Below are 25,293 nucleotides of genomic sequence, written 5' to 3'. Positions count from 1 at the left end.
GTACACACTAGCAAGCGGATAAAAAGTTTATGGTAATATCAATGATTATGTAATGTGCAGGCCTCACCACTAGGAGTGCTGATCAGCGGAGGAGGTCCAGTAGATCGCTGGGTAACTGAAGAGGAGGACACCACAGCCGTAGTGGCCTTTCTCACACCAGTCACTGCAGAATACATTAGTAGGAATTATGAATACAGGACAGAAAAGGGAATTCAATTCATCTTTATTTAGCCAGAATAGCCATAATTAGCAACAATTGTCACTATTTTGGAGGTCATAACGACATTATTCAGTGGACCTCTCTGGAGCTGAGAGGGAGGAATATGGAGGTGGTTTTGGGAATCATTCTCACCTAGCACATCATCATCCTCCTCCTCCTCCTCCTCAGTGAGGTCTATGAAGGAGCCTTTGGGTCGAGCCCCTGTCTTGGTTGGAGTAGAGCTTGTTGCTTGGTTATCTGAAAGGGATGGAATAGAAATAGGAAAGAAAACAGTTAGATAATATTCTCTATTCTTCTATAACAGGTTTTTAGATTTTGCTGCTTTGGGTGCTACATATACAGTGAGGGAAAAAAGTATTTGATCCCCTGCTGATTTTGTACGTTTGCCCACTGACAAAGACATGATCAGTCTATAATTTTAATGGTAGGTTTATTTGAACAGTGAGAGACAGAATAACAACAAAGAAATCCAGAAAAACACATGTCAAAAATGTTAAACTGATTTGCATTTTAATGAGGGAAATAAGTATTTGACCCCTCTGCAAAACATGACTTAGTACTTGGTGGCAAAACCCTTGTTGGCAATCACAGAGGTCAGACGTTTCTTGTAGTTGGCCACCAGGTTCACACATCTCAGGAGGGATTTTGTTCCACTCCTCTTTGCAGATCTTCTCCAAGTCATTAAGGTTTTGAGGCTGACGTTTGGCAACTCGAACCTTCAGCTCCCTCCACAGATTTTCTATGGGATTAAGGTCTGGAGACTGGCTAGGCCACTCCAGGACCTTAATGTGCTTCTTCTTGAGCCACTCCTTTGTTGCCTTGGCTGTGTGTTTTGGGACATTGTCATGCTGGAATACCCATCCACGACCCATTTTCAATGCCCTGGCTGAGGGAAGGAGGTTCTCACCCAGGATTTGACAGTACATGGCCCCGTCCATCGTCCCTTTGATGCGGTGAAGTTGTCCTGTCCCCTTAGCAGAAAAACACCCCCAAAGCATAATGTTTCCACCTCCATGTTTGACGGTGGGGATGGTGTTCTTGGGGTCATAGGCAGCATTCCTCCTCTTCCAAACACGGCGAGTTGGGTTGATGCCAAAGAGCTCGATTTTGGTCTCATCTGACCACAACATTTTCACCCAGTTCTCCTCTGAATCATTCAGATGTTCATTGGTAAACTTCAGACGGGCCTGTATATGTGCTTTCTTGAGCATGGGGACCTTGCGGGCACTGCAGGATTTCAGTCCTTCACGGCATAGTGTGTTACCAATTGTTTTCTTGGTGACTATGGTCCCAGCTGCCTTGAGATCATTGACAAGATCATCCCGTGAAGTTCTGGGCTGATTCCTCACCGTTCTCATGATCATTGCAACTCCACGAGGTGAGATCTTGCATGAAGCCCCAGGCCAAGGGAGATTGACAGTTATTTTGTGTTTCTTCCATTTGCGAATAATCGCACCAACTGTTGTCACCTTCTCACCAAGCTGCTTGGCGATGGTCTTGTAGCCCATTCCAGCCTTGTGTAGGTCTACAATCTTGTCCCTGACATTCTTGGAGAGCTCTTTGGTCTTGGCCATGGTGGAGAGTTTGGAATCTGATTGATTGATTGCTTCTGTGGACAGGTGTCCTTTATACAGGTAACAAGCTGAGATTAGGAGCACTCCCTTTAAGAGTGTGCTCCTAATCTCAGCTCATTACCTGTATAAAAGACACCTGGGAGCCAGAAATCTTTCTGATATAGAGGGGAGTCAAATACTTATTTCCCTCATTCAAATGCAAATCAATTTATAACATTTTTGACATGTGTTTTTATGGATTTTTTTGTTGTTATTCTGTCTCTCACTGTTCAAATAAACCTACCATTAAAATTATAGACTGATCATGTCTTTGTCAGTGGGCAAACGTACAAAATCAGCAGGGGATCAAATACTTTTTTCCCTCACTGTAGCTAGTGGATTAAGTGGTTTCCCCATTACAATGTAAAGCGCTTTGAAAATCATTATTTATAAATGCAATTATTATTCTTGTCCACATACAGTATAGGATATAGTTATCAGGCCTGTTGCTAGGAAACTCACCTGTCTTTGACGTCATAGCTGTCCCCGACGGAGGTCCTGGAGCGGCCGAGCCCGTTGCAGCTGGACCAGAGGACGCCTGAACCGGCGCCCTGGCTGTGGTCACTGACATCCCAGCACTGGGCGTACTGATCCCCCCAGCGCCCCCCTGGTACACAGCCCGAGCCAGGGTCATCTGGGCTGGGGACATGGCTGGGGAGAGCTGGGTAGTGGAGGAGATGGGCTGCAAGGCCATGGTGGAGGTGGTGGTGCCAGCCATGGTGGTGGTGGTGGGGCCGGCCTTGAGGATATAGGTAGTGGTGGGAGTAGTGGTCTTGGCTTTGTTGAGCGAGTTGACGGCAGCGAAGGAGGACACTGGGATGTTGACCAGGGTTCCGGCCCCACCGTTAGCCATGGCAGAGAGAGGCAGCTGGATGAGGAGGGGCTGGCCGTTCTGGCCCACCACGTTGGAGCCTGAGGTGGTCTTCAGGAGCAGGGTGCCGGTGGGGCCGCTCTGGGAGGTGACAGTGCACAGGGAGGCGGAGCTAGAGGAGGTGGGGATCAGCTGCAGGATGGAGCCCTGTGTTACCATGGCAGAGGCCGTAGTGGTAGTGGGGACAGGTTTGGGATTTTTGACCGGAGAAACTGGAAAGACAACACGAGAGAGCAAAGGAATGGTGACTTTAGATTTTAACTTTAAAATCCTATTCCAGGACAGGTCAGAGCACACTATCAGTTGGTGTTGTTCTTTATCTTGTAACTTGATCTCTGGGTCGTTCAATCCCCATGATAGGTGAAACATCCTATTGACATGTAAGGGAGAAGGAGAAGGGAGATCTTACCTGTAAGGTTGGTAGAGACTGGGCTGGTCATGGGCTGCTTTACAACAGCTCCTACTGGCCTGTTAGAAGAGATGTGGGTTTGCATTGAGTTGAATTGTTTTTTGTAAAGGTAATTGAAAGAGATGTGATTTGCATTCAGTTGGCTTGTTTAAAAATAGGTCAGAGGTCATATTGAGACAGACCAGAGAAAGTCTTCCTGCTTGTAATTTGGCGACCTATTTGCCACACTTCCTGCCAGTTTACTATTATTCTGTCTTCCGGCTCGGTCTTCTTCCGTTTCCCCGTTTGTAACATTAAGACGTGTTGACTGAAATTTTTTTGACTGAGTGTTTGTTATGTGTATTTTGTTGTTTGTTCTTCTTTGCATTGAGTTTAACAAATTCAAGAAAAAAATATCTGCAAATTTGAAAATTCTTTATCACAAAAAAGGGGGTAAAAGGTGTTGATTCCTTGAGGACTTGTTTAATGTATGGGTATCATTCTTGAGTTGTTTGTAGTCTTCTGTCATGAGAATCATAAAGTATTTGCAGGTTGTTTAAAAATGTTGGTACTGTACATTAAGAAAAAATGTTGGTATACGTTTGTGTTATAATGATATTAGTGTAAAAATTCTCAACATCTTTTTTTTAATAGTAATTCCAGACCTTTATTTAGTTCAGTACATTAGGAACTGGGAATATTATGAACAAATCAAATGTTTTATGGCGGCAGGAATGCAATTATTACTGTTAACGTTGGTAAAATAAAAATAAATGTGATGATTGCAACTATCTCAAGACTATGTCGTTTCCATAATTCCATACAAAACAAAGTGCATCACGAATACTGTGGAAAATGGCACTTTCCCAATCAAACCTGTCTAAGTCAAATTAAAGTCTGATTCAAAGAAGAACCGTAGTCTCTTCACTCTCAGGATCTCATTGATGGCGTCCCTGATCTTTTTCCAGTCTCTGGCGTACAGTTTGTTGAACCTTTGTTCCAAATATTTCTTCATAGTTTCGCGCAGGTTAACGGGCAGCGCGTCCTTGCCCAACGTTCCAACGTAGTTCACTGTGGTGATCCACTTCACGTAGGTCTCGTATGAGACCAGGTTCCGGAACAGGAATACGGCGTAACGATCGGATCTCGCCTTCCTGGCAGCACTCTTAGAACGCAGGTAAAGCAGTCTCTCCTTGTCCGTGGAGATGGGACGCAGCATTATGTCTGAACAAACCCTAGTTCCTCTGCTCGGTTGCTGTGGTGACTGCTGCTGTGACTGCTCTCTTCTAGCAGGCTGGTGTCTTAGGTTGAATGAAGGCTTCTCAAATTCCTCTTCCTCAGATATTTCTTCATACTCTTCTTCAGATTCTTCCTCCTCCTTCACTTCCTTCTTAATCCAACCAATAGAGGTCGCCAGCTCCCCTCTCCGCCGTGCCCCCTCTTCAGACTGCAGCTCCAGCTTTGGATGCATTCGGAACACGCTGTTGAGAGGAGAGGTGCAGTTGGATCGGGTGCTGTGAACACTGTCTGCACAGCTTTTAAATGCTTGTTTTCTCAAGCTTTGGCGCATTGTATAACGTCACAAGACTCAGGACCTGGAACCATGGTGGTGTGCAAAAGAAAAGACGCAAAAACTGAACCGCTGTTCGTTTGTTTAATCCAAAACAAAATGATGATTGATTTCATGTGGGGATTTTGTTTTGAAAACGCCTGACGGGTAGGCACTAAGCGATCAAAAAAGAAGTGGGTCCTGTACATCAGAGAATACCCTCGAAGGTATCATCTTTGTTTCCCGTTATTATGGTTTTTAGTGGATGTTGTTGCCTTTTAATCCAATCTTCCCGAGAATTTAATCCAGCCTCAGTATTATTGATAACGATCCTGTGCAGAGCCACCACACATTCAATCACACGTTGTGATTGACTCCACGTGTGGCATTCATTGGCTTCAGGCCGGTATTGTCACGTTGATACAAAGGCACAATGATAGCTAGTATAGCCCCATGCAATGACTAACACACATCTTTCCTTCTGCATGATTTGAATTACAAATACAGAAAATACATTTTTATACTGGAGAATAGAAGCAATGGGAATGTGCTGTCACAAGAGATGGAGAAAAGGAAACTATGGAATAAGTAAAAGTTTGGGAATTGCCATCCATGATTGCCAATGGTGATTAACACGACCGCACACAAACTAAAATAATGATTGTATCTCACATCTTCATAAAACTAGAGGCAATGCAATCACCTGTTTTTGATTACTGCTCACTCGTGATTCACAGGAGGAAATGCTTTCAAATGACTAAAAGCTTTTCTAAATGAGGAAGTAGTACATCGGCAGTAGGACCGAACTCTTACCGTTGTGTCGGAATGGTGTTTGTAGCAGGTGCAGTCTTGGCAACAGGGGATGTAAGCGCCTGCGAACACACGTCATGGTGACACCTTTAGCTAACACCCTCAGCAATTTTTATCACATTGTCTGTTCGATATTAAAGTTGCAATATTCAGAATTCGTTACACCATTTCCTGGTTGCCAAAATACTAATAGTTCACCTAATTTTAGTTTATGTGACAAAACAAGCATGTATAGTGTAGAGAATCATTGTACCATCTAAACCGCTGTGAAATATATTTTCCATAACAAAAAATATTGTATTTTCAGCTATTTGAAACTGGTGTACAAAACCGAAAGTAAAAAGACGCAAAAATAAAACTTTAGAACGGAAGCATAGAAATAGCGCACATAAAACAGAACTACCGCTTCTTAAACTTGTTTTCAATGAGAATGACAGATCGATAACTAACAATTCTATGTGAATTTGGTCGGGTCGCCCAAAAAGTTACATATTGCAGCTTTAACTAATATCGACTGAGTAGTAGATGACTTACAAAAATCTCTCTGACACTGGGGTCCCATAAGTTAACATTTCTTACCTCCTGTTTTCTTTTGTTCTCCGAGGCCTGGTTGGCTTCTCCGAATTTCTTTGCTAGTCTAGCAATCTTGGCCTGAAAAAGGGTAAGAAACAGTGAGAACATGTGAGACTTTCCATTTGTGAGGATTTTAATTAGCATTGCTGACTATTGTGACAATTGAAAACTATGACTATTGTTGACTATGACCATTGATGACTATTTCTGACTGTTGTGACTATTGACTATTGTCAAATCGACTTGGTAACATACCCGTTACTAGTATTTAACATGTAGCTAGCTTACCTGTAGTGTGTTAAGGGTGCTCTGGTGTTTTGTGGCACAATCAATCTTTTCTACCCGGTCTTTTAGCTCCTGTAAACCTTGGTCGAAGACGGTGAGCTGCAGCGCCCTCAACCGCTCCTCAACCATTTTCTGCAGAACCTGAGAAGAAGAGAAACGTAGGATGAGTTCAAGACACAATGTAGACCTAGATAGTGTGGGGCAAGATTGTTTGAGAGTTACTTTATGCCTGACTAGGGGTAAAGTCTTAAACCTGTGGGTAAAATGCTAATACATGGGAACAGGTATCATCAATTCCTGCCAGACCAACCTTTTCCAGTTTTAGGCGACTGCCACCTTTCGCAGTGATTTTCAACTCGAGCTGAGCTTCCAACTCCGCGCCCTGCACCCTCTGCCTCTTCCCGTCTCTTTCAACCTTCCCTCCATCTTTCTCGTCACCTTCCAACAGGGGACGCTTCTGTCCAGAATAGGAGCTCTTTTCCTCCTTCACCTTCACCCCTGTTGAGACAAAGTGTTCTGGTTTAGTTGAATCAGATTATTTTGATTAATGGTCATTTTATATAATTTCCTGTGCAGTATGCTTACGTGTATGTTACTAATATTAGATTTGTTCCTGTATTATTTTATTTGTAAAATGCTAGTATTCCCAGATTATATATTTTGTTATAAATTCCAAAAAACCATAGGTTGAAAATGAAACATAGCTGGCATAGTGGTGCCTACTAGTATCCGTCAACTCTGGATGATTTTCCAGGTCTTGCAGATTCTGTCATTTCATACCTTTGTCACTTGTGGATGTAGAGGTGGAGGAGGCAACATCCTGTTTCTCCCTTTTCACCTCCTTTTTCACAGAAACTACCTCCATCTTTTCCTCTTTCATTACTCCCTCCTTCTCATTCTGACTATCCTCTTTCTTCTTCTCTCCCTTGTTCACCACCTCTTCTTCGATGTCCTGATCCGGCTCAGGGGCAGCGGAGGGGGAGGGGGTGTGGACGGGGGAGGCCATGGTGGTGGCCTTGGGGGAGGAAGGTTTCTCTTCCGTGGAAGTGGAGGCCTCAGAGGCCTTGGTCTCTGTATGGTCCTTGTCCGTATCAGCTTCCATGGCCACTGTGTCTTCTTTCTGCTCTGTCCTCTTGTCCTTCCCAGACTCTTTGTCAGACGCGGCGAGCGAGACTGGAGAGAACGGAGAGTCCAGAGGAGACTGATCCATAGGGGCTTGGTCCTCATGGCTCGTTCCAGTTGTAGTGCAGGCCTCCTGGAGAAGAGAACATCCAGTTAAGTTTGTATTTTAGCCGCCAAACTCAAACACATGGTAAAAAAAAAATAATACTCGCGGTGCTTGGACCCCTAACAATGCCAACTTCAACACTTTCCAACTATAACCCCATTTTCCTTAACTTCCAATGTTTCCCATTTAGCCAAATTTCAGCTCCTCGCTCTCGTTCTCATACAAACCTCTTTCTCAGTCTCAGGTGCTTTCTCTTCTTTCTCGTCCGTCTTTGTCACCTCCATCTCTGTATCCTTCCCTTCCTTGTCCTTATTGGAAGGGGATGTGGAACACTTTCCCTCTTCCTCCATCTTTTTCAGTACGTCGTTTAGGATGTGGAATGGCGATGATGGGGAGGGAGTGGCGTCTTCCTTGGCTATGGGGCTTAGGGAGGTTGGTGGGGAGGGGGACAACGATAGGGACAGAGCAAGGGGAGGGGATCGAGAGGTAAGGGAGATGGGGGAGACGGGGGTTGTGGAACGAGATGTCGCCGCAACGTCGTTTTGCTCTCTGTCTGCCACCTTCTGTGCATCCTCTGTGTGCGTGCCGTTTGTCAACGGGCTACGGGGAGGGGGAGAGCTGGAATTGGACAGGGGCGGGACGGGGGACGACAATGTGCTGTGGAGAGACTCCAGTTGCTGGCGGTCGCTTATCTTCATGGTTTTCCTGGCTCTGAATATCTTCTTCTTCTCTTCTGCCACAGCAACTTCCATTTTAACCTGAGGAGTGACAAGGAGGGATGGGGATGTTAGTTGGAACGGGTCACGAAAGGATCCTCCTCGGGACTGCTAACAGCACCTGCGCCACCCACCTAGCTTCTACCCACTACAGTGGGTACAGATGAGCTATCTGTTAGGCCAAACCGATGCAGTGTTCTGAGCCAACACTAGGGGTCACTGTAGAACCCTGTTAGTTGGTTTTTCCCTCTTTGTTCTATTCTAGAAGGTTCTTTTTCACTGTGAGCTCTGCATAACAACCATTCTATACAACAAGAGTCAATTTCAGCAGAAAGAGTGACTCAGCAGAAGTCTATCAAAATGGTCTCAAGTCCAGCTGCCTCTCCCCTGAAGATTAGTCCAGCATGTTCGCTCACAACTTTTTGTCCTCAGGATTGCGAACTTGAGATGCCATGTGGTCCAGGGGTGACGAACACACTAACATGACAGAAGACTATACTTTTCACTGTAAGAACACTATCCCTCGCTTCAATTGGCTGACAAGCTTTTGCGTTGTCAAGTCCAACACAGCCGGCCCGGTCTGCAGCACGGATATTACATTATCCCAGAGGATGGCAGCAACATTACCCTGCCTTTGTCCCTCCCCTTTGCTCTCATTGGTCCTTTTCCTCAGCCAATCAGGGCCCCTAGATACAGGCTCCGTTGGCAACCGTGAGGAAGGGTTATGCAAGGACTGCATGATTTACCTTATACAGTTCCAATTGTCGAACGCATTCCAGTGTCGGGGCTTGGTTCCAATTTGTGCTTATGGAGTTTAATATTTCTGCTGACTTTCATTTTGTCATAGTTACAGTGACAATGACAATCATTAAGAACAATAGGCCAATATACAAAATATGACATTATTCATATTGTTTTAGTATTTAGTCAAATGTGACCTAGGGGTGTCGGTGGTCCCATATAATATTAGATTTAAAATAATTAAATAATATCTCACCTGGAGGTTTCCGATCATGGATTTGACACCAAAAGGATCCAATAACCTAGAGGGGGAGGGGGAAAATTTGTATTTATTATTAATTCAATGTAATGACCTAAAGCACATTTCAGCAAACATACAGAGCCTTTCATTAATAAGTACATCATAAAAAAACAAGTTGCAGACATGTTTTAGTAGTCAAGAGATGGTGGCCGTAATAATTAATAATAGAACAGGCCGTGGGTGTTGCAAAGCTCCTGACAGTTTTCGATATTTTACAAGTAGGACATTCCACAATGGCCAAAAAACAGCCAAAAAAGGGTAGGCTAGTCCTCACGTATGAAATTTATTATCAATACTTAGGCTTCTGTGCTTCAAGATACACCTTGAAATCGCCAGATCATTTTTGGTTGTTGTTCAAAAACAACAACCAAACACAGACAAACTCGCACGGATCAGTTTGTCCAGAAGGCTGCACGGGAGCAATACAGAGACAAAACATACAAATCATGAATTCTAAGCTAAAGGCACTGACAAACTACAGTGTGAATAATGGAAGATGATTAACCATCTGCCTTCAGATAGAAGCAGAAATTACACAGAAAGCAGTCAGAGAAACTGTAAATTATTATAACAATTATTAAAATAAAAAAACGTTTAAATAAACGGACTAATATTATTTAAAAATATTCAGACTATTTGGCCATAACAACCTACACATGGAGCAATATGCCTTTAGCCTAGTTACGGTACACCATTCTTGTTGATGTAGTGAAACCGTTACCTAGCATTGCTGTCTTATCCCTAGTGACATTTCACTGTCCATAGGGACAGGTTACGTACGTCACTGAACGACATCATCACTCATCATAATGCAGTGGTTTCCGAATAACGAACACATCTGCGTGACACAAGAAAATATCCATGATATTGTTGAGGTGAGGAGTAGGCTATTTTTCCTAAATGTTTCAAAAAAATTGGCAGATACTGAGATCCGAACCAATTGATTATCACCTAGCATATTAAATTGAGCTAGGTTATTAGGTGCTTTAGTTTGGCCCTGTAAACTCAATCAATTCCAGGCACAAGAAACTGCATTATTGTATCAGTTCAAGGTACAACAGTCTACTGCATTGTTGCTGCATTGCTGCCTAGACAGACTGCAGTAGACCGCTTACAGCTATATAAATAGGCCACGTTGATGGTGGCCCCACCCCATGTGCCTTTGACTCCAATGTGCAGCCTTGTATCACATGACAAACAGTCACAGAAATGTTACAACATCCGTTGAGAAAACTACACACAGAGAGAGAGCGTCCTTTACACAAAGTGTGCAAACTAACTTACAGCTCTAGGCAGACAGAGCTGCAGGCTACGCTAGCCTACATACCAATGACACTCTGTTGCAACTAAGTGCACAGCTACCCCTCACATCAATACAGACAAGGGGGTTTTCGAGTTCTATTTTGAGTTGTATAATTTATCAAACATGTACTATGTCCTTCGACTTAAAAAATGTCCTTCGAACTATTATCATGTTATTTTCTCATCTCTGATATGAGTTTTCTTGATATAAAACTAATCAGTTGAATGTTACATCCTGTTATGTTACAACGACTCAGTTCACATTCCAATGTTATTGCACACTGCGCAAAGTCTTCCCCTCCCCCACTCAGCTTTCATTACTCGCGTTCTGGATTCACTGCAGAAAAAAACAAAATGGCCACCAGCTCTAATGTGTGCGCAGCAAGCCAGGCTGAGCCCTCACACACTGCTAACTGAACACGCATCAAATCCACTGTAGTCGAACAGTGTATAACGTTAAATCCATGTTAATAAGTTATTTGCTCTGTATGACACATTTTGCATAGGTTTTGCAAAGGTTCTTTTTTTACATTTTACATTTTACATTTAAGTCATTTAGCAGACGCTCTTATCCAGAGCGACTTACAGGAGCAATTAGGGTTAAGTGCCTTGCTCAAGGGCACATTTACGTCATTTAGCAGACGCTCTAGTCCAGAGCGACTCACAAATTGATGCATTCACCCTATAGCCAGTGGGATAACCACTTTACAATTTTTTGGGGGGGGGGGGGGGGGGGGTAGAAGGATTACTTTATCCTATCCCAGGTATTCCTTAAAGAGGTGGGGTTTCAAATGTCTCCGGAAGGTGGTGAGCGACTCCGCTGTGTGTGTGGGGGGGGGGGGGGGGGGTAGAAGGATTGCTTTATCCTATCCCAGGTATTCCTTAAAGAGGTGGGGTTTCAAATGTCTCCGGAAGGTGGTGAGTGACTCCGCTGTCCTGGCGTCGTGAGGGAGCTTGTTCCACCATTGGGGTGCCAGAGCAGCGAACAGTTTTGACTGGGCTGAGCGGGAACTATGCTTCCGCAGAGGAAGGGGAGCCAGCAGGCCAGAGGTGGATGAACGCAATGCCCTCGTTTGGGTGTAGGGACTGATCAGAGCCCGAAGGTACAGAGGTGCCGTTCCCCTCGCTGCTCCAAAGGCAAGCACCATGGTCTTGTAACGGATGCGAGCTTCAACTGGAAGCCAGTGGAGTGTGCGGAGGAGGGGGGTGACGTGAGAGAACTTGGGAAGGTTGAACACCAGACGGGCTGCGGCATTCTGGATGAGTTGTAGGGGTTTAATGGCACATGCAGGGAGGCCAGCCAACAGCGAGTTGCAGTAATCCAGACGGGAGATGACAAGTGCCTGGATTAGGACCTGTGCCGCTTCCTGTGTGAGGCAGGGTCGTACTCTCCGAATGTTGTAGAGCATGAACCTGCAGGAGCGGGTCATTTTACAAAATGTATTTGTTTTTCAAAGTAGTTATTATGTACTTCCTCATCCATCCCACATCATTTTCTGTTTAGTTATACTGATCAATTAGGTTAAATGTATTTAGTTGGGGTATATTTTCTCCTGAAGCTCCCATTATGCGTTTAAAGTAGTCCTCCGCTATACTAAACTACAGATTTACTGATTGATGTGGGCCATTGAAGACTGGTTTCTGGTCTGCAATAGGTGTAAACTGTCAACTGTATACAGTGCATTCGTAAAGTATTCAGACCCCTTGACTTTTTTCACATTTTGTTACGTTACAGCCTTATTCTAAAATGGATTAAATAAAAAAAATCCTCAATCTACACCCCATAATGACAAAGCGAAAACAGATTTTTAGAAATCTTTGCATATTTATTTACATAAGTATTCTGACCCTTTGCTATTAGACTCGAAATTGAGCTCAGGTGCATCTGTTTCCATTGATCATCCTTGAAATGTTTCTACAACTTGATTGGAGTCCACCTGTGGTAAATTCAATTGATTGGACATGATTTGGAAAGGAACACAACTGTCTATATAAGGTCCCACAGTTGACAGTGCAAACCAAGCCATGAGGTGGAAGGAATTGTCCGTAGGGCTCCGAGACAGGATTGTGTCGAGGCACAGATCTGGGGAAGGGTACCAAAAAATGTCTGCAGCATTGGTCCCCAAGAACATAGTGGCCTCTATCATTCTTAAATGGAAGAAGTTTGGAACCACCAAGACTCTTCCTAGAGCTGGCCGCCGGCCAAACTGAGCAATCGGGGGAGAAGGGCCTTGGTCAGGGAGGTGAACAAGAACCTGATGGTCACTCTGACAGAGCTCCAGAGTTCCTCTGTGGAGATGGGAGAACCTTCCAGAAGGACAACCATCTTTGCAGCACTCCACCAATCAGGCCTTTATGGTAGAGTGGCCAGACGGAAGCCACTCCTCAGTAAAAGGCATGACAGCCCACTTGGAGTTTGACAAAAAGGCACCTAAAGGACTTTCGGACCATGAGAAACAAGATTCTCTGGTCTGATGAAACCAAGATTGAACTATTTGGTCTGAATGCCAAGCGTCACGTATGGAGGAAACCTGCCACCATCCCTACGGTGAAGCATGGTGGTGGCAGCATCATGCTTTGGGGATGTTTTTCAGTGGCAGGGACGGGGAGACTAGTCAGGATCGAGGGAAAGATGAACGGAGCAAAGTACAGAAAGATCCTTGATGAAAACCTGCGCCAGGACCTCAGACTCACTTTAATAATGTTTACATATCTTGCACTACATTTTAAAATGTTAGTCATTTAGCAGACGCTCTTATCCAGAGCGACTTACAGGAGCAATTAGGGTTAAGTGCCTTGCTCAAGGGCACAGACATATTTTTCACCAAGTCGGCTCAGGGATTAGAACCAGCGACCCTTCGGTTACTGGCACAATGCTCTTAACCACTAAGCTACCTGCTGCCCCTAAGCTATACTGCATTCTATTCTATAATATTATTCTGTATCTTAGTCCATGCCGCTCTGTCATTGTTTGTCCATATATGTATATATTCTTAAATCCCATTCCTTACTTTTTTGTGTGTTTTGGGTATATGTTGTGTAATTGTTAGATATTACTGCACTGTCGGAGCTAGAAGCACAAGCATTTCACTACACCCGCTATAACATCTGCTAAACACGTGTATGTGACAAATAACATTTGATTTGATTTGGGGCGAAGGTTCACCTTCCAACAGGACAACGATCCTAAGCAGACAGCCAAGACAACGCAGGAGTGGCTTCGGGACAAGTTTCTGAATGTCCTTGAGTGGCCCAGCCAGAGCCCGGACTTGAACCCGATCTAACATCTCTGGAGAGACCTGAAAATAGCTGTGCAGCGACGCTCCCCATCCAACCTGACAGAGCTTGAGAGTATCTGCAGAGACGAATGGGAGAAACTCAAAATACAGGTGTGCCAAGCTTGTAGCGTCATACCCAAGAAGACTTGAGGATGTAATCGCTGCCAAAGGTGCTTCAACAAAGTACTGAGTAAAGGGTCTGAATACTTATGTAAATGTGATATTTCAGTTATTCTAAAAACCTGTTTTTGCTTTGTCATTATGGGGTATTGTGTGTAGATTGATGAGGGGGAAAAATGATTTAAATCAATCTTAGAATAAGGCTGTAACGTAACAAAATGTGGAAAAAGGTCAAGGGGTCTTTAATACTTTCCGAATGCACTGTACTTCCAAACTGGATGAAAAGACTCCTCATTAACCATCTTTTCCTTGCTTCTATTCCTTTGGTAATATTTGTATACTCTGACCAACACCAGTAATTTACTAGGCTAGTACTCAGTCTTCTGTTCATGGCTCACAACAATTCCAGACGGTTATGTAGCCACACAGCAGCACAACAATTCACAGATGTGTAAAATCAGGAAAGGCTTGAAAATTAATGGGCAGATCTGTGATTGCAGTACATTATAAATATACTACATCACCAAAAGTATGTGGACACCTGCTCGTCGAACATCTCATTCGAAAATCATGGCCATTAAAATGGAGTTGGTCCCCCCTTTGCTGCTATAACAGCCTCCACTCTTCTGGGAAGGCTTTCCACTAGATGTTGGAACATTGCTGCAGGGACTTGCTTCCAATCAGCCACAATAGCATTAGTGAGGTCAGGGCTCTAAGCAGGCCAGTCAAGTTCTTCCACACCGATCTCGACAAGCCATTTCTGTATGGACCTCGCTTTGTGCACGGGGGCATTGACATGCTGAAAAAGGAAAGGGCCTTCCCCAAACATTTGCCACAGAGTTGGAAGCACAGAATTGTCGAGAATGTCGTTGTATGCTGTAGTGTTAAGATTTCCCTTCACTGGAACTAAGAGCCAGAACCATGAAAAAACAGCCCCAGACCATTATTCCTCATCCACCAAACTTTACAGTTGGCACTATGCATTTGGGCAGGTAGTGTTCTCCTGGCATCCTCCAAACCCAGATTAGTCCGTCGGACTGCCAGATAGTGACGCGTGATTCATCACTCCAGAGAACTAGTTTTCACTGCTCCAGAGTCCAATGGCGGTGAGCTTTACACCACTCCAGGCGACGATTGGCATTGCGCATGGTGATCTTAGGCTTGTGTGTGGCTGCTCGGCCATGGAAACCCTTTCATGAAGCTCCCAACGAACAGTTATTGTGCTGACGTTGCTTCCAGAGGCAGTTTGGAACTCGGTAGTGAGTGTTGCAACCGAGGACTGACTTTTACGCACTACGCGCTTCAGCACTCGGCGGTCCCATTCTGTGAGCTTGTGAGGCCTACCACTGAGTCGTTGTTGCTCCTAGACATTTCCACTTCACAATAACAGCACTTACAGTTGACCGGGCAGCTCTATCAGGGCAGAAATTTGACTAACTGACTTGTTGGAAAGGTGACATCCTATGACGGTGCCACGTTGAAAGTAACTGAGCTCTTCAGTAAGGCCATTCTACTACCAATGTTTGTCTATGGAGATTGCATGGCTGTGTGCGTGATTTTATACATCTGTAAGCAACGGGTGTGGCTGAAATAGCCGAATCCACTTACTTGAAGGGGTGTCTACATACTTGTGTATATATAGTGTATCTTTCCGGAGATCTGCCCATTCCTGAATTCATCCGTATGACAACACAGGCACTCGAAAACGTCTCAAAAATTACTTTTAAAAAGTTTGCAGGTAGGCAATTCCTCTGATTTGTCATTGTAAGTCCTTGTAAAAAAAACTGCTGATTCTTCAACCATTAGCATAGGGCAATACGAAAAAGAAAAAAATATGAAAATAAGCAGTGAGAGGACATGGTCAAACTAAAAAGCTAGCAGAGATGGGTTGGGCTCCAAGCCATAGTCCAAGCTACAGTTTTCTTTAGTGAATGTTTTCTCCTGTTAAATAAGGCCATTCAATCCAAGTGTAGAGTGCTCCCATGTTCTGTTGCTAGGCCTATGTGAGCTGCATCCTCAGGCTGCCGGCATACATTTCAGAAACTCTAATTCCCTCAGCTTTCAGATCTCACCCAAGACACAGGCAAAGGTAGGCTATCCATTTCAGCAATGTTGTGTAAACATTGTAGGTTGTATTTTACATACACGACTGATTTGGCTGAGCTAGGTGGTCTGGAGGAATCTTCAAGAATTCCTCCACTTACTTTTCACTGCCTCATCAAAGACGAATGACTGTTGACAGCCTCTGAATAATGAGACGTTTGTTAATTGGACTCGATCCAAGATTATGTGCACCTTTCAAATCTCAGGTGTGTTTTTCAATTAGTGGCAAGGCGGGAGGAGCTACGCAACATGAGTTTTGATTAGTGTGCCTATCCCAGTGTTGATCAGAGCCAGTTTGCGGTTTTGTCACGTTTTACAGTTTTTTTCCTAAGATCCCAATAGGCCTCCATTAGCCAGGAAACCAATAGGCAAAAATGTTGGTAGATATGAAGATATCATCTTCCTGTTCAAACTCCTATTCTTGTTCCGGTGCCAATGATTATTCAATACCTTTTTCACTTGTCAGATAAAGGTTTTAACACATTTGGACTGGTTGCAAAGCATTGCTGCTAACACAATACGTAAGGTTTGTAGCATTCTCTCCCAACTGTTCAGACCCTTTCACTTCCTCTCACAAATAGCAGGGCATGAATATTTAAATGCCAAAAATGCTCCTTTATGAATACAGAAAAGATATACAAATATTTATTCTAATACGAAACAAACAATGATCATCAGCCCCATTGAACAAAATATTATAAATAAATAACATATTTTAAAAAGTATATGATCTACGTTTCGGAATCGTGGTTACCGTAGCACTCTTTAGCGAAATAAATAAATACTACAGTAGCCAAGTTAAATCCTGAAATGTAGGCCAATATACTAGTCAGAATAAAGCAACATGGGTATAGGTGTACAAGATTACAAAATTAATAAATAAAAAAAATTCAAGTAAACCTTGAACAGGAGAAGTCTGCAGAAGTAGGCCTTCCGTTGGACAGAGGTCGTATGCGCGATTTGTTTGGCTGTGTTGATTGAGGGAACTAGCAACAGCAAAATGGAGGGAAAAAAAACGGGAGGGTGAGGGGGGCTGGGTTGGACTGTTCCATCTGTTGTTTCAGCAAAGAGTGTTCTTGTGCAAGGTTGTGCGCACAGTGAAACCTTCACAGTCTCAGCCTCATGGCTCAACACAGCCAGCACAGGCAACACTGACACAGCACAGGATGACAAACAGCACAATGCAACACCCTCAGAACAAAAGGATTTTCTCCCTTTAGGATTTACCTCAGTGGCCATATTAAAAGCTATTAAAACAAATGCAAAATATAACTTTTTTAGTAACTTTGGCAGAAGCATGCAAAACAAATACTTATTTTTGCCTGCAAAAAACCCAGGCTGGCAGCACAGTCAGTAGTGCCCAGCCTGACACACTTAGCACCACCCCTCCCCCACCATAGCACAGTCTGAAGCTGCATGGAAAATTACAGCCTAGCTAGGACTAAACCATTCTGTCAGAGGTAGGGGGGGGATATTTTTTTCTAACTAGAGAGGGTGCTAGAGAGATAGAACCGTTTAATTAACCACCAGAAATGATGAATGCAAATAAAAAATAAGGTCCTTTCGCTGTAATGTTCAAAAAAAGCCTGAGAGAGTATATAACCTTAGACACCACAGTCAAATGTATCAATGTTTACGAGTTGTAAAATTGGACAGATATCAATCATTACAGGGATCAATCATGTTCCTTGTACATGAACAGCAGTATGGAATATTAGGACAGCTGAGCACACTATAGATAGAAAAGATACACAGGTAACACAGGTGAAAACACTCAATTTCTGAGAAGAAAGTGTGATGATAACATTGTTTAGAAATAAGTATTTCAATTAACAGGCCTATAATCACTAATGGCAATAGCAATACAATGATTAAGCGAACATACATAAAAAAATATGGTAGTTGATCGTTTTTTACTCAATGTTGAGAGTCAGGATTAAACTATGTTTTCTGTTTCTTCCATAGTGCTTGGATTACAACATCAAACCAAAAATAGATCATTTAAAAATGCTGCTGATATTACGGTTATTCAGTAGAACTAACACTAGCCAGCTAATGGCTCACTGCGTATCACTCTGCATAGTATGCCCATCCCCCACTCCCTTCCTCTTTCATAGCTTGCGTGAGGACTGCCTGCAGAAACTCAAAATGTCCGCCAGTGCTGCTGCTGTGCGCAGCCAGGCTTAGCACATGGCAGCTGTTGGCTGAAACATCCACTTGAGCAGGACTAGGGAGTTTAAGCTCCTCCTACTTTTAGGTATCATTTTACTCTTCACATAATTATATACACTGAACAAACATATAAACGAAACATGCATCAATTTCAAAGATTTTACTGAGTTACAGTTCATATAGGGGCGTAGATCAGAAAACCGGTCAGTATCTGGTGTGACCATCATTTGTCTCATGCAGCACGACACATCTCTTTCGCATAGAGTTTATCAGGTTGTTGATTGTGCCCTGTGGAATGTTGTCCATTTACATTTACGTCATTTAGCAGACGCTCTTATCCAGAGCGACTTACAAATTGGTGCATTCACCTTATGATAGCCAGTGGGACAACCACTTTACAATATTTTATTTTTTCCTTTTCTTTTTTTTCTTTGGGGTGGGGTAAGGGGGGGTAGAAGGATTACTTTATTCTATCCCAGGTATTCCTTAAAGAGGTGGGGTTTCAAGTGTGTCCGGAAGGTGGTGAGTGACTCCGCTGTCCTGGCGTCGTGAGGGAGCTTGTTCCACCATTGGGGTGCCAGAGCAGCGAACAGTTTTGACTGGGCTGAGCGGGAACTGTGCTTGCGCAGAGGTAGGGGGGCCAGCAGGCCAGAGGTGGATGAATGCAATGCCCTCGTTTGGGTGTAGGGACTGATTAGAGCCTGAAGGTACGGAGGTGCCGTTCCCCTCACAGCTCCGTAGGCAAGAACCATGGTCTTGTAGCAGATGCGAGCAGCAACTGGAAGCCAGTGGAGTGTGCGGCGGAGGAGCGGGGTGACGTGAGAGAACTTGGGAAGGTTGAACACCAGACGGGCTGCGGCGTTCTGGATGAGTTGTAGGGGTTTAATGGCACAGGCAGGGAGCCCAGCCAACAGCGAGTTGCAGTAATCCAGACGGGAGATGACAAGTGCCTGGATTAGGACCTGTGCCGCTTCCTGTGTAAGGCAGGGTCGTACTCTGCGAATGTTGTAGAGCATGAACCTACAGGATCGGGTCACCGCCTTGATGTTAGCGGAGAACGACAGGGTGTTGTCCCACTCCGCTTCAATGGCTGTGCGAAGTTGCTGGATATTGGCGGGATCTGGACCACGCTGTCGTACACGTCGATCCAGAGTATCCCTAACATGCTCAATCTGTGACATGTCTGGTGAGTATGCAGGCCATGGAAAAACTGGGACATTTTCAGCTTCCAGGAATTGTGTACAGATCCTTGCGACGTGGGGCCGTGCATTATCATGCTGAAACATGAGGTGATGGGGGCAGATCTTTGTGCTTTCAAATTGCCATCGATAAAATGTAATTGTGTTCGTTGTGTGTAGCTTATGCCTGCCCATACCATAACCCCAACGCCACCATGGGGCACTAAGTTCACAACGTTGACTTCAGCAAATCGCTCTTCCCAAATGTCTGCCATCTGTCTGGTACAGTTGAAACCGGGATTCATTTGTGAAGAGCACACTTCTCCAGCGTGCCAGTGGCCATAGAAGGTGAGCCTTTTCCCACTGAAATCGGTTACGACGCAGAACTGCAGTCAGGTCAAGACCCTGGTGAGGATGACGAGCACGCAGATGAGCTTTCCTGAGACTGTTTCTGACAGTTTGTGCAGAAATTATTTGGTTGTGCAAACCCACAGTTTCATCAGCTGTCCGGGTGGCTTGTCTCAGACGAAGCCAGATGTGGAGGTCCTGGGCTGGTGTGGTTACACGTCGACTGCGGTTGTGAGGCCGGTTGGACGTGCTGCCAAATTCTCTAAAACGACGTTTTAGAGAATTCTCTGGCAACAGCTCTGGTGGACATTCCTGCAGTCATCGTGCCAATTGCACACTCCCTCAAAAACTTGAGACATGTGGCATTGTGTTGTGTGACAAAAATTCACATTTTGGAGTGGCCTGTTATTGTCCCCAGCACAAGGTGCGCCTGTGTAATGATCATACTGTTTGACAAACTTCTTAATATACCACACCTGTCAGGTGGATGGATTATCTTGGCAAAGGATAAACGCTCATTAACAGGGATGTAAACAAATTTGTGTACAAAACGAGAGAAATAAGCTTTTTGTGCGTATGGAAAATGTCTGGGATTTTTTATTTCAGCTCATGAAACATGGGACCAACACTTTACATGTTGCGTTATTGTTTTCAGTATACATACAATGGGGATTGTACCGAAGGATCGCATTTTATAACATTGTCTCTCATATTGACTCCTATTGCTAACAAAGAAACCAAAAGATCGTCGACTGATTGAGATACTGATTTGACCAAAATGTCCTTCGAATGGATGATGAAAAATAATGTTTAGTTACATTTTGCCTCATAACTTTATAATAATAATAATTAACATGTTATTTTCTAATCTCTGATGAGTTTCCTTCATAGGAGTAATAACATCCTGCTATGTTAAAACAGCTCTGTTAACGTTCCAATGTTATTGCACACTGCACGTAGGCTTCACCTCACCACTCCTCTTTCATTAACCGCGTTCTGTATTCACTGCAGAAAAAAACAAAATGGCCGCCAGCTCTGCTGTGTGTGCAGCCAGCCAGGCTGAGCACTCACACGCTTCTAACTGAACACATATCCAAACCACTGTAGTACAACAGTGTATCAAGTTACATCACCTCCATGTTAATACATTATCTGCTCTGTATGCCAATTTGGTATAGACTGTTTCGTTAGTTTTTATTTTTATAAAAAATTGGTTAAGTTCGCTTTTTACAAAATGTTTTGTTTTTTAAAGTAGTTACTATGTACTTCCTCATCCATCCCACATCATTTTCTGTTTGGTTATGCTGATCAATTAGGTTAAATCTATTTAGTTTGGGTATATTTTCTCCTGAAGCTCCCATGACGCGGTTCAAGCTAATCCTCCGCTGTACTATATACTACAGCCTGTACTGATTGATGTGGGCCATAGATGATTGGTTTCTGGTCTGCAATAGGTGTAAACTGTCCACTGTATACTTCCAACCTGGATGAAAAGACTCATCATCACCATCTTGTCCTTCCTTCTATTCCTTTGGTAATTTTTGTCTCCTCTGTCCAACACCAGTGATTGACTAGGCTAGTACTTGAGTAGTACTTGGTGTTCTGCTCATAGCTCACAAAAATTCCAGAGGGGTATGTGGCCACACAGCAGCACAACTATTCACAGATGTGTTAAATCTTGAAAAGGCTTGAAAATTCATGGGCACATCTGTGATTGCAGCGCATTATAAATATCTTTCCAGCGAGCTGTCCATTCCTGAATTAATCCATGACACAGGCAAACATCTCAAAATTACTTTAAAAAACGATGCAAGTATACAGGTATGCAGTTCCTCTCATTTGTCATTGTAAAACACTGCTGATCTTTCAATCATTAGCATGGGGCAATACAAAGTAAAAAATAGAAAATCAAAAGAAATCGCCTGTCTTGCTACACAGCAGTGAGAGGACATGGTCAAACTAAAAAGTTAGCAGAGATGGGCTAGGCTCCAAGCCATAGTCCAAGCTACAGTTTTCTTTAGTGAATGTTTATCCTGTTAAATAAGGCCTTTCAATCCAAGTGCAGAGTGCTCCCATGTTCTGTTGTTAGGCCTATGCAAGCTGCATCCTCAGGCTGCCGGCATACATTTCAGAAACTCCTTTCAGATGACTATTTCAGTGAAAATTCCCTCAGCTTTCAGATCTCACCCAAGACACAGGCAAAGGTAGGCTATCCATTTCAGCAATGTTGAGTAAACATTGTATGTTGAATTTTACATTCACGACAGATTTGGCTGACCTAGGTGGCCTGCAGAAATCTTCAATAATTCCTTCACTTACTTTTCACTGCCTCAACAAAGACGAATGACGGTTGACAGCCTCAGAATAATGAGACGTTTATTATTGTACTCGATCCAAGATTATCTGTACCTTTCATACCTCAGGTGTGTTTTTCAATTAGTGGTAAGGCGGGAGGAGCTACGCAACATGAGTTTTGATTAGTGTTCCTATCCCAGTGTTGATCAGAGCAAGTTTGTGGTTTTGTTGCGTTTTACAGTTTTTTGTTCTTAGATCCCCATAGGACTCCATTAGCCATGAAACCAATAGGAGAAAATTTTGGTAGATATGAAGATATCACCCTCCTGTTCAAACTCCTATTCTTGTTCCGGTGCCAATGATTATTCAATACCTTTTTCACTTGTCAGACAAACGTTTTTACACATTCGAACTACAGTAGCTGCTAACACAATACCTAAGGTTTGTAGCATTCTCTCCCAACTGTTCAGACCCTCTCACAAATAGAAGGGCATGAATATTTAAATGCCAAAAATGCTCCTTTATGAATACAGAAAAGATATACAAATATTTATTCTAATACGAAACAAACAATGAACAACAGCCCCATTGAACAAAATATTAGAAAATAATCAAACATAAAAAAAAAAAAGTATATTATCTACGTTTCGGAATCGTGGTTACCGTAGCACTCTTTAGCTAAATAAATCAATCTACAGTAGCCAAATTAAATACTGAAATGTAGGCCATGATACTAGTCAGAATAAAGCAATATGGGTATAGGTGTACAAGATTAAAAAAAGAAATTAAAAAGAAATTCAAGTAAACCTTGAACAGGAGTAGTCTGGCGAAGTAGGCCTTCCGTTGGATAGAGGTCGTACGCGTGATTTATTTGTCTGTGTTGATTGAGGGAACTAGCAACAGCAGAGGGAGGAAGGAAAAAAAGCGGGAGGGTGAGGGGCTGAGGTAAGACTGTTCCATCTGTTTCAGCATAGAGTGTTCTTGTGCAAGATTTTGCGCACAGTGAAACCGTCACAGTCTCAGCCTCATGGCTCAACACAGCAAGCACAGGCAACACTGACCCACCACAGGCAACACAGGCTGACAAACTGCACACCCTCAGAGCAAAAGGATGGAAACAAAAGGATTTTCTCCATTTAGGATTTACCTCACGTGGCCATCTTAAAAGATACTACAATAATTGCAAAATAGACTACTTTTTCATTACTTTAGCAGAAGCATGCGGCACAGAGACTGCCTTTTGCCCACAAAAAAACAAGGCTAGCAGTGCACAGTCAGTACTAAAGTGCATAGCCTGAAACACTTAGCACGACCCCTCCCCCACCCTAGCACAGTCTGCAGCTGCATGGAAAATTACAGCCTAGCTAGGACTAAACCATTCTGACAGAGGTAGGGGGGCCAATATTTTTTTTCCAACTAGAGTAGGTGCTAGGGACATAGAACCGTTTAATTAACCACCAGAAATCTAGACTACTTCTGTCCTAAAATAAGAACACAAATGAAAATAAGGACCTTTCGCTGTAATGTTTTTAAAAAATCCTAAGAGAGTATATAACCTTAGACACCACAGTCAAATGTATCAATGTTTACGAGTTGTAAAATTGGACAGATATCAATCATTACAGGGATCAATCATGTTCCTTGTACATGAACACCAGTATGGAATATTAGAACAGCTGAGCACACTATAGATAGAAAAGATACACAGGTAACACAGGTGAAAACACACCATTTCTGAGAAGAAAGTGTGATAATAACATTGTTTAGAAATAAGTATTTAAATTAACAGGCCTGTAATCACTAATGGCAATAGTAATAAAATGATTAAGCGAACATGCATAAAAAAAGATTGATCATTTTTTACTCATTCTTGAGAGTCAGGACTAAACTATGTTTTCTGTTTCTTCCATAGTGCTTTGTCTAAAACATGAAACCTAAAATAGATCATTTAAAAATGCTGCTGATATTACGGTTGTTCAGTAGAACTAATACTAGCCAGCTAATGGCTCACTGCGTATCACTCTGCATAGTATGCCCATCCCCCACTCCCTTCCTCTTTCATAGCTTGCGTGAGGACTGCCTGCAGAAACTCAAAATGTCCGCCAGTGCTGCTGCTGTGCGCAGCCAGGCTTAGCACTTGGCAGCTGTTGGCTGAAACATCCACTTGAGCAGGACTAGGGAGTTTAAGCTCCTCCTACTTTTAGGTATCATTTTACTCTTCACATAATTATACACTGAACAAAAGTATAAACGCAACAAGCAACAATTTCAAAGATTTTACTGAGTTGCAGTTCATATCAGGAAATGAGTCAATTTAAATAAATAAATTAGACCCTAATCTATGGGTTTCACATGACTGGGAATATAGATATGCATCTGTTGGTCACAGAAACTTTTAAAAAAAGAGGTAGGGTCAAAGATCAGAAAACCAGTCAGTATCTGGTGTGACCACAATTTGCCTCATGCAACGCGACACATCTCCTTCGCATAGAGTTTATCAGGATGTTGATTGTGCCCTGTGGAATGTTGTCCCACTCCTCTTCAATGGCTGTGCGAAGTTGCTGGATATTGGCGGGATCTGGACCACGCTGTCGTACATGTCGATCCAGAGCATCCCAAACATGCTCAATCTGTGACATGTCTGGTGAGTATGCAGGCCATGGAAGGACATTTTCAGCTTCCAGGAATTGTGTACAGATCCTTGAAACATGGAGCCGTGCATTATCATGCTGAAACATGAGGTGATGGCGGCAGATCTTTGTGCATTCAAATTGCCAACGATAAAATGCAATTGTGTTCGTTGTGTGTAGCTTACATCTGCCCATACCATAACCCCAACGTCACCATGGGGGACAGCGTTCCAGTGGCCGTCGAAGGTGAACATTTGCCCACTGAAATCGGTTACGACGCCGAACTGCAGTCAGGTCAAGACCCTGGTGAGGACGACGAGCATGCAGATGAGCTTCCCTGAGATTGTGCAGAAATTATTCGGTTGTGGAAACCCACAGTTTCATCAGCTGTCCGGGTGGCTGGTCGCATCGACGATCTGACAGGTGAAGAAGCCGGATGTGGAGGTCCTGGGCTGGCATGGTTACACGTGGTCTGTGGTTGTGAGGCCGGTTGGATGTACTGCCAAATTCTCTAAAATGACGTTGGAGGCGGCTTATGGTAGAGAAATGAATATAACATTATTTGCCAACAG

The 25,293-nt window shown here is 43.4% G+C and overlaps 1 protein-coding gene across 5 annotated transcripts in view; it reads right to left on the bottom strand.

The window, feature by feature from the left end:
- LOC311122726 (activating transcription factor 7-interacting protein 1-like) overlaps nucleotides 1–25,293 on the bottom strand; it is a 62,152-nt gene that overhangs the window by 8,153 nt on the left and 28,706 nt on the right. For 3 of the 5 annotated variants that reach the window (XM_084197051.1, XM_084197054.1, XM_084197053.1), the window contains exons 2-12: nucleotides 9,251–9,296; nucleotides 7,765–8,295; nucleotides 7,090–7,564; nucleotides 6,620–6,807; nucleotides 6,313–6,450; nucleotides 6,031–6,102; nucleotides 5,455–5,513; nucleotides 3,114–3,172; nucleotides 2,296–2,916; nucleotides 353–457; nucleotides 68–163 (exon numbers count right to left, since the gene is read on the bottom strand). In XM_084197051.1, the coding sequence (XP_084053177.1) occupies nucleotides 68–163; nucleotides 353–457; nucleotides 2,296–2,916; nucleotides 3,114–3,172; nucleotides 5,455–5,513; nucleotides 6,031–6,102; nucleotides 6,313–6,450; nucleotides 6,620–6,807; nucleotides 7,090–7,564; nucleotides 7,765–8,295; nucleotides 9,251–9,268 (2,362 nt within the window). In that variant the 5' untranslated portion in view covers nucleotides 9,269–9,296. Of the gene's footprint in view, nucleotides 1–67; nucleotides 164–352; nucleotides 458–2,295; nucleotides 2,917–3,113; nucleotides 3,173–5,454; nucleotides 5,514–6,030; nucleotides 6,103–6,312; nucleotides 6,451–6,619; nucleotides 6,808–7,089; nucleotides 7,565–7,764; nucleotides 8,296–9,250; nucleotides 9,297–16,998; nucleotides 17,079–25,293 lie in introns of those variants that run through there. The other 2 variants (XM_084197052.1, XM_084197055.1) reach the window with 2 other exon arrangements.

This window comes from Coregonus lavaretus (genome assembly GCF_964263955.1).
Source record: "Coregonus lavaretus genome assembly, contig: HAP1_SCAFFOLD_1204, whole genome shotgun sequence".
In the NCBI taxonomy this organism is placed as follows: domain Eukaryota; kingdom Metazoa; phylum Chordata; class Actinopteri; order Salmoniformes; family Salmonidae; genus Coregonus; species Coregonus lavaretus.
This window is presented reverse-complemented; position numbering and strand designations above follow the sequence as displayed.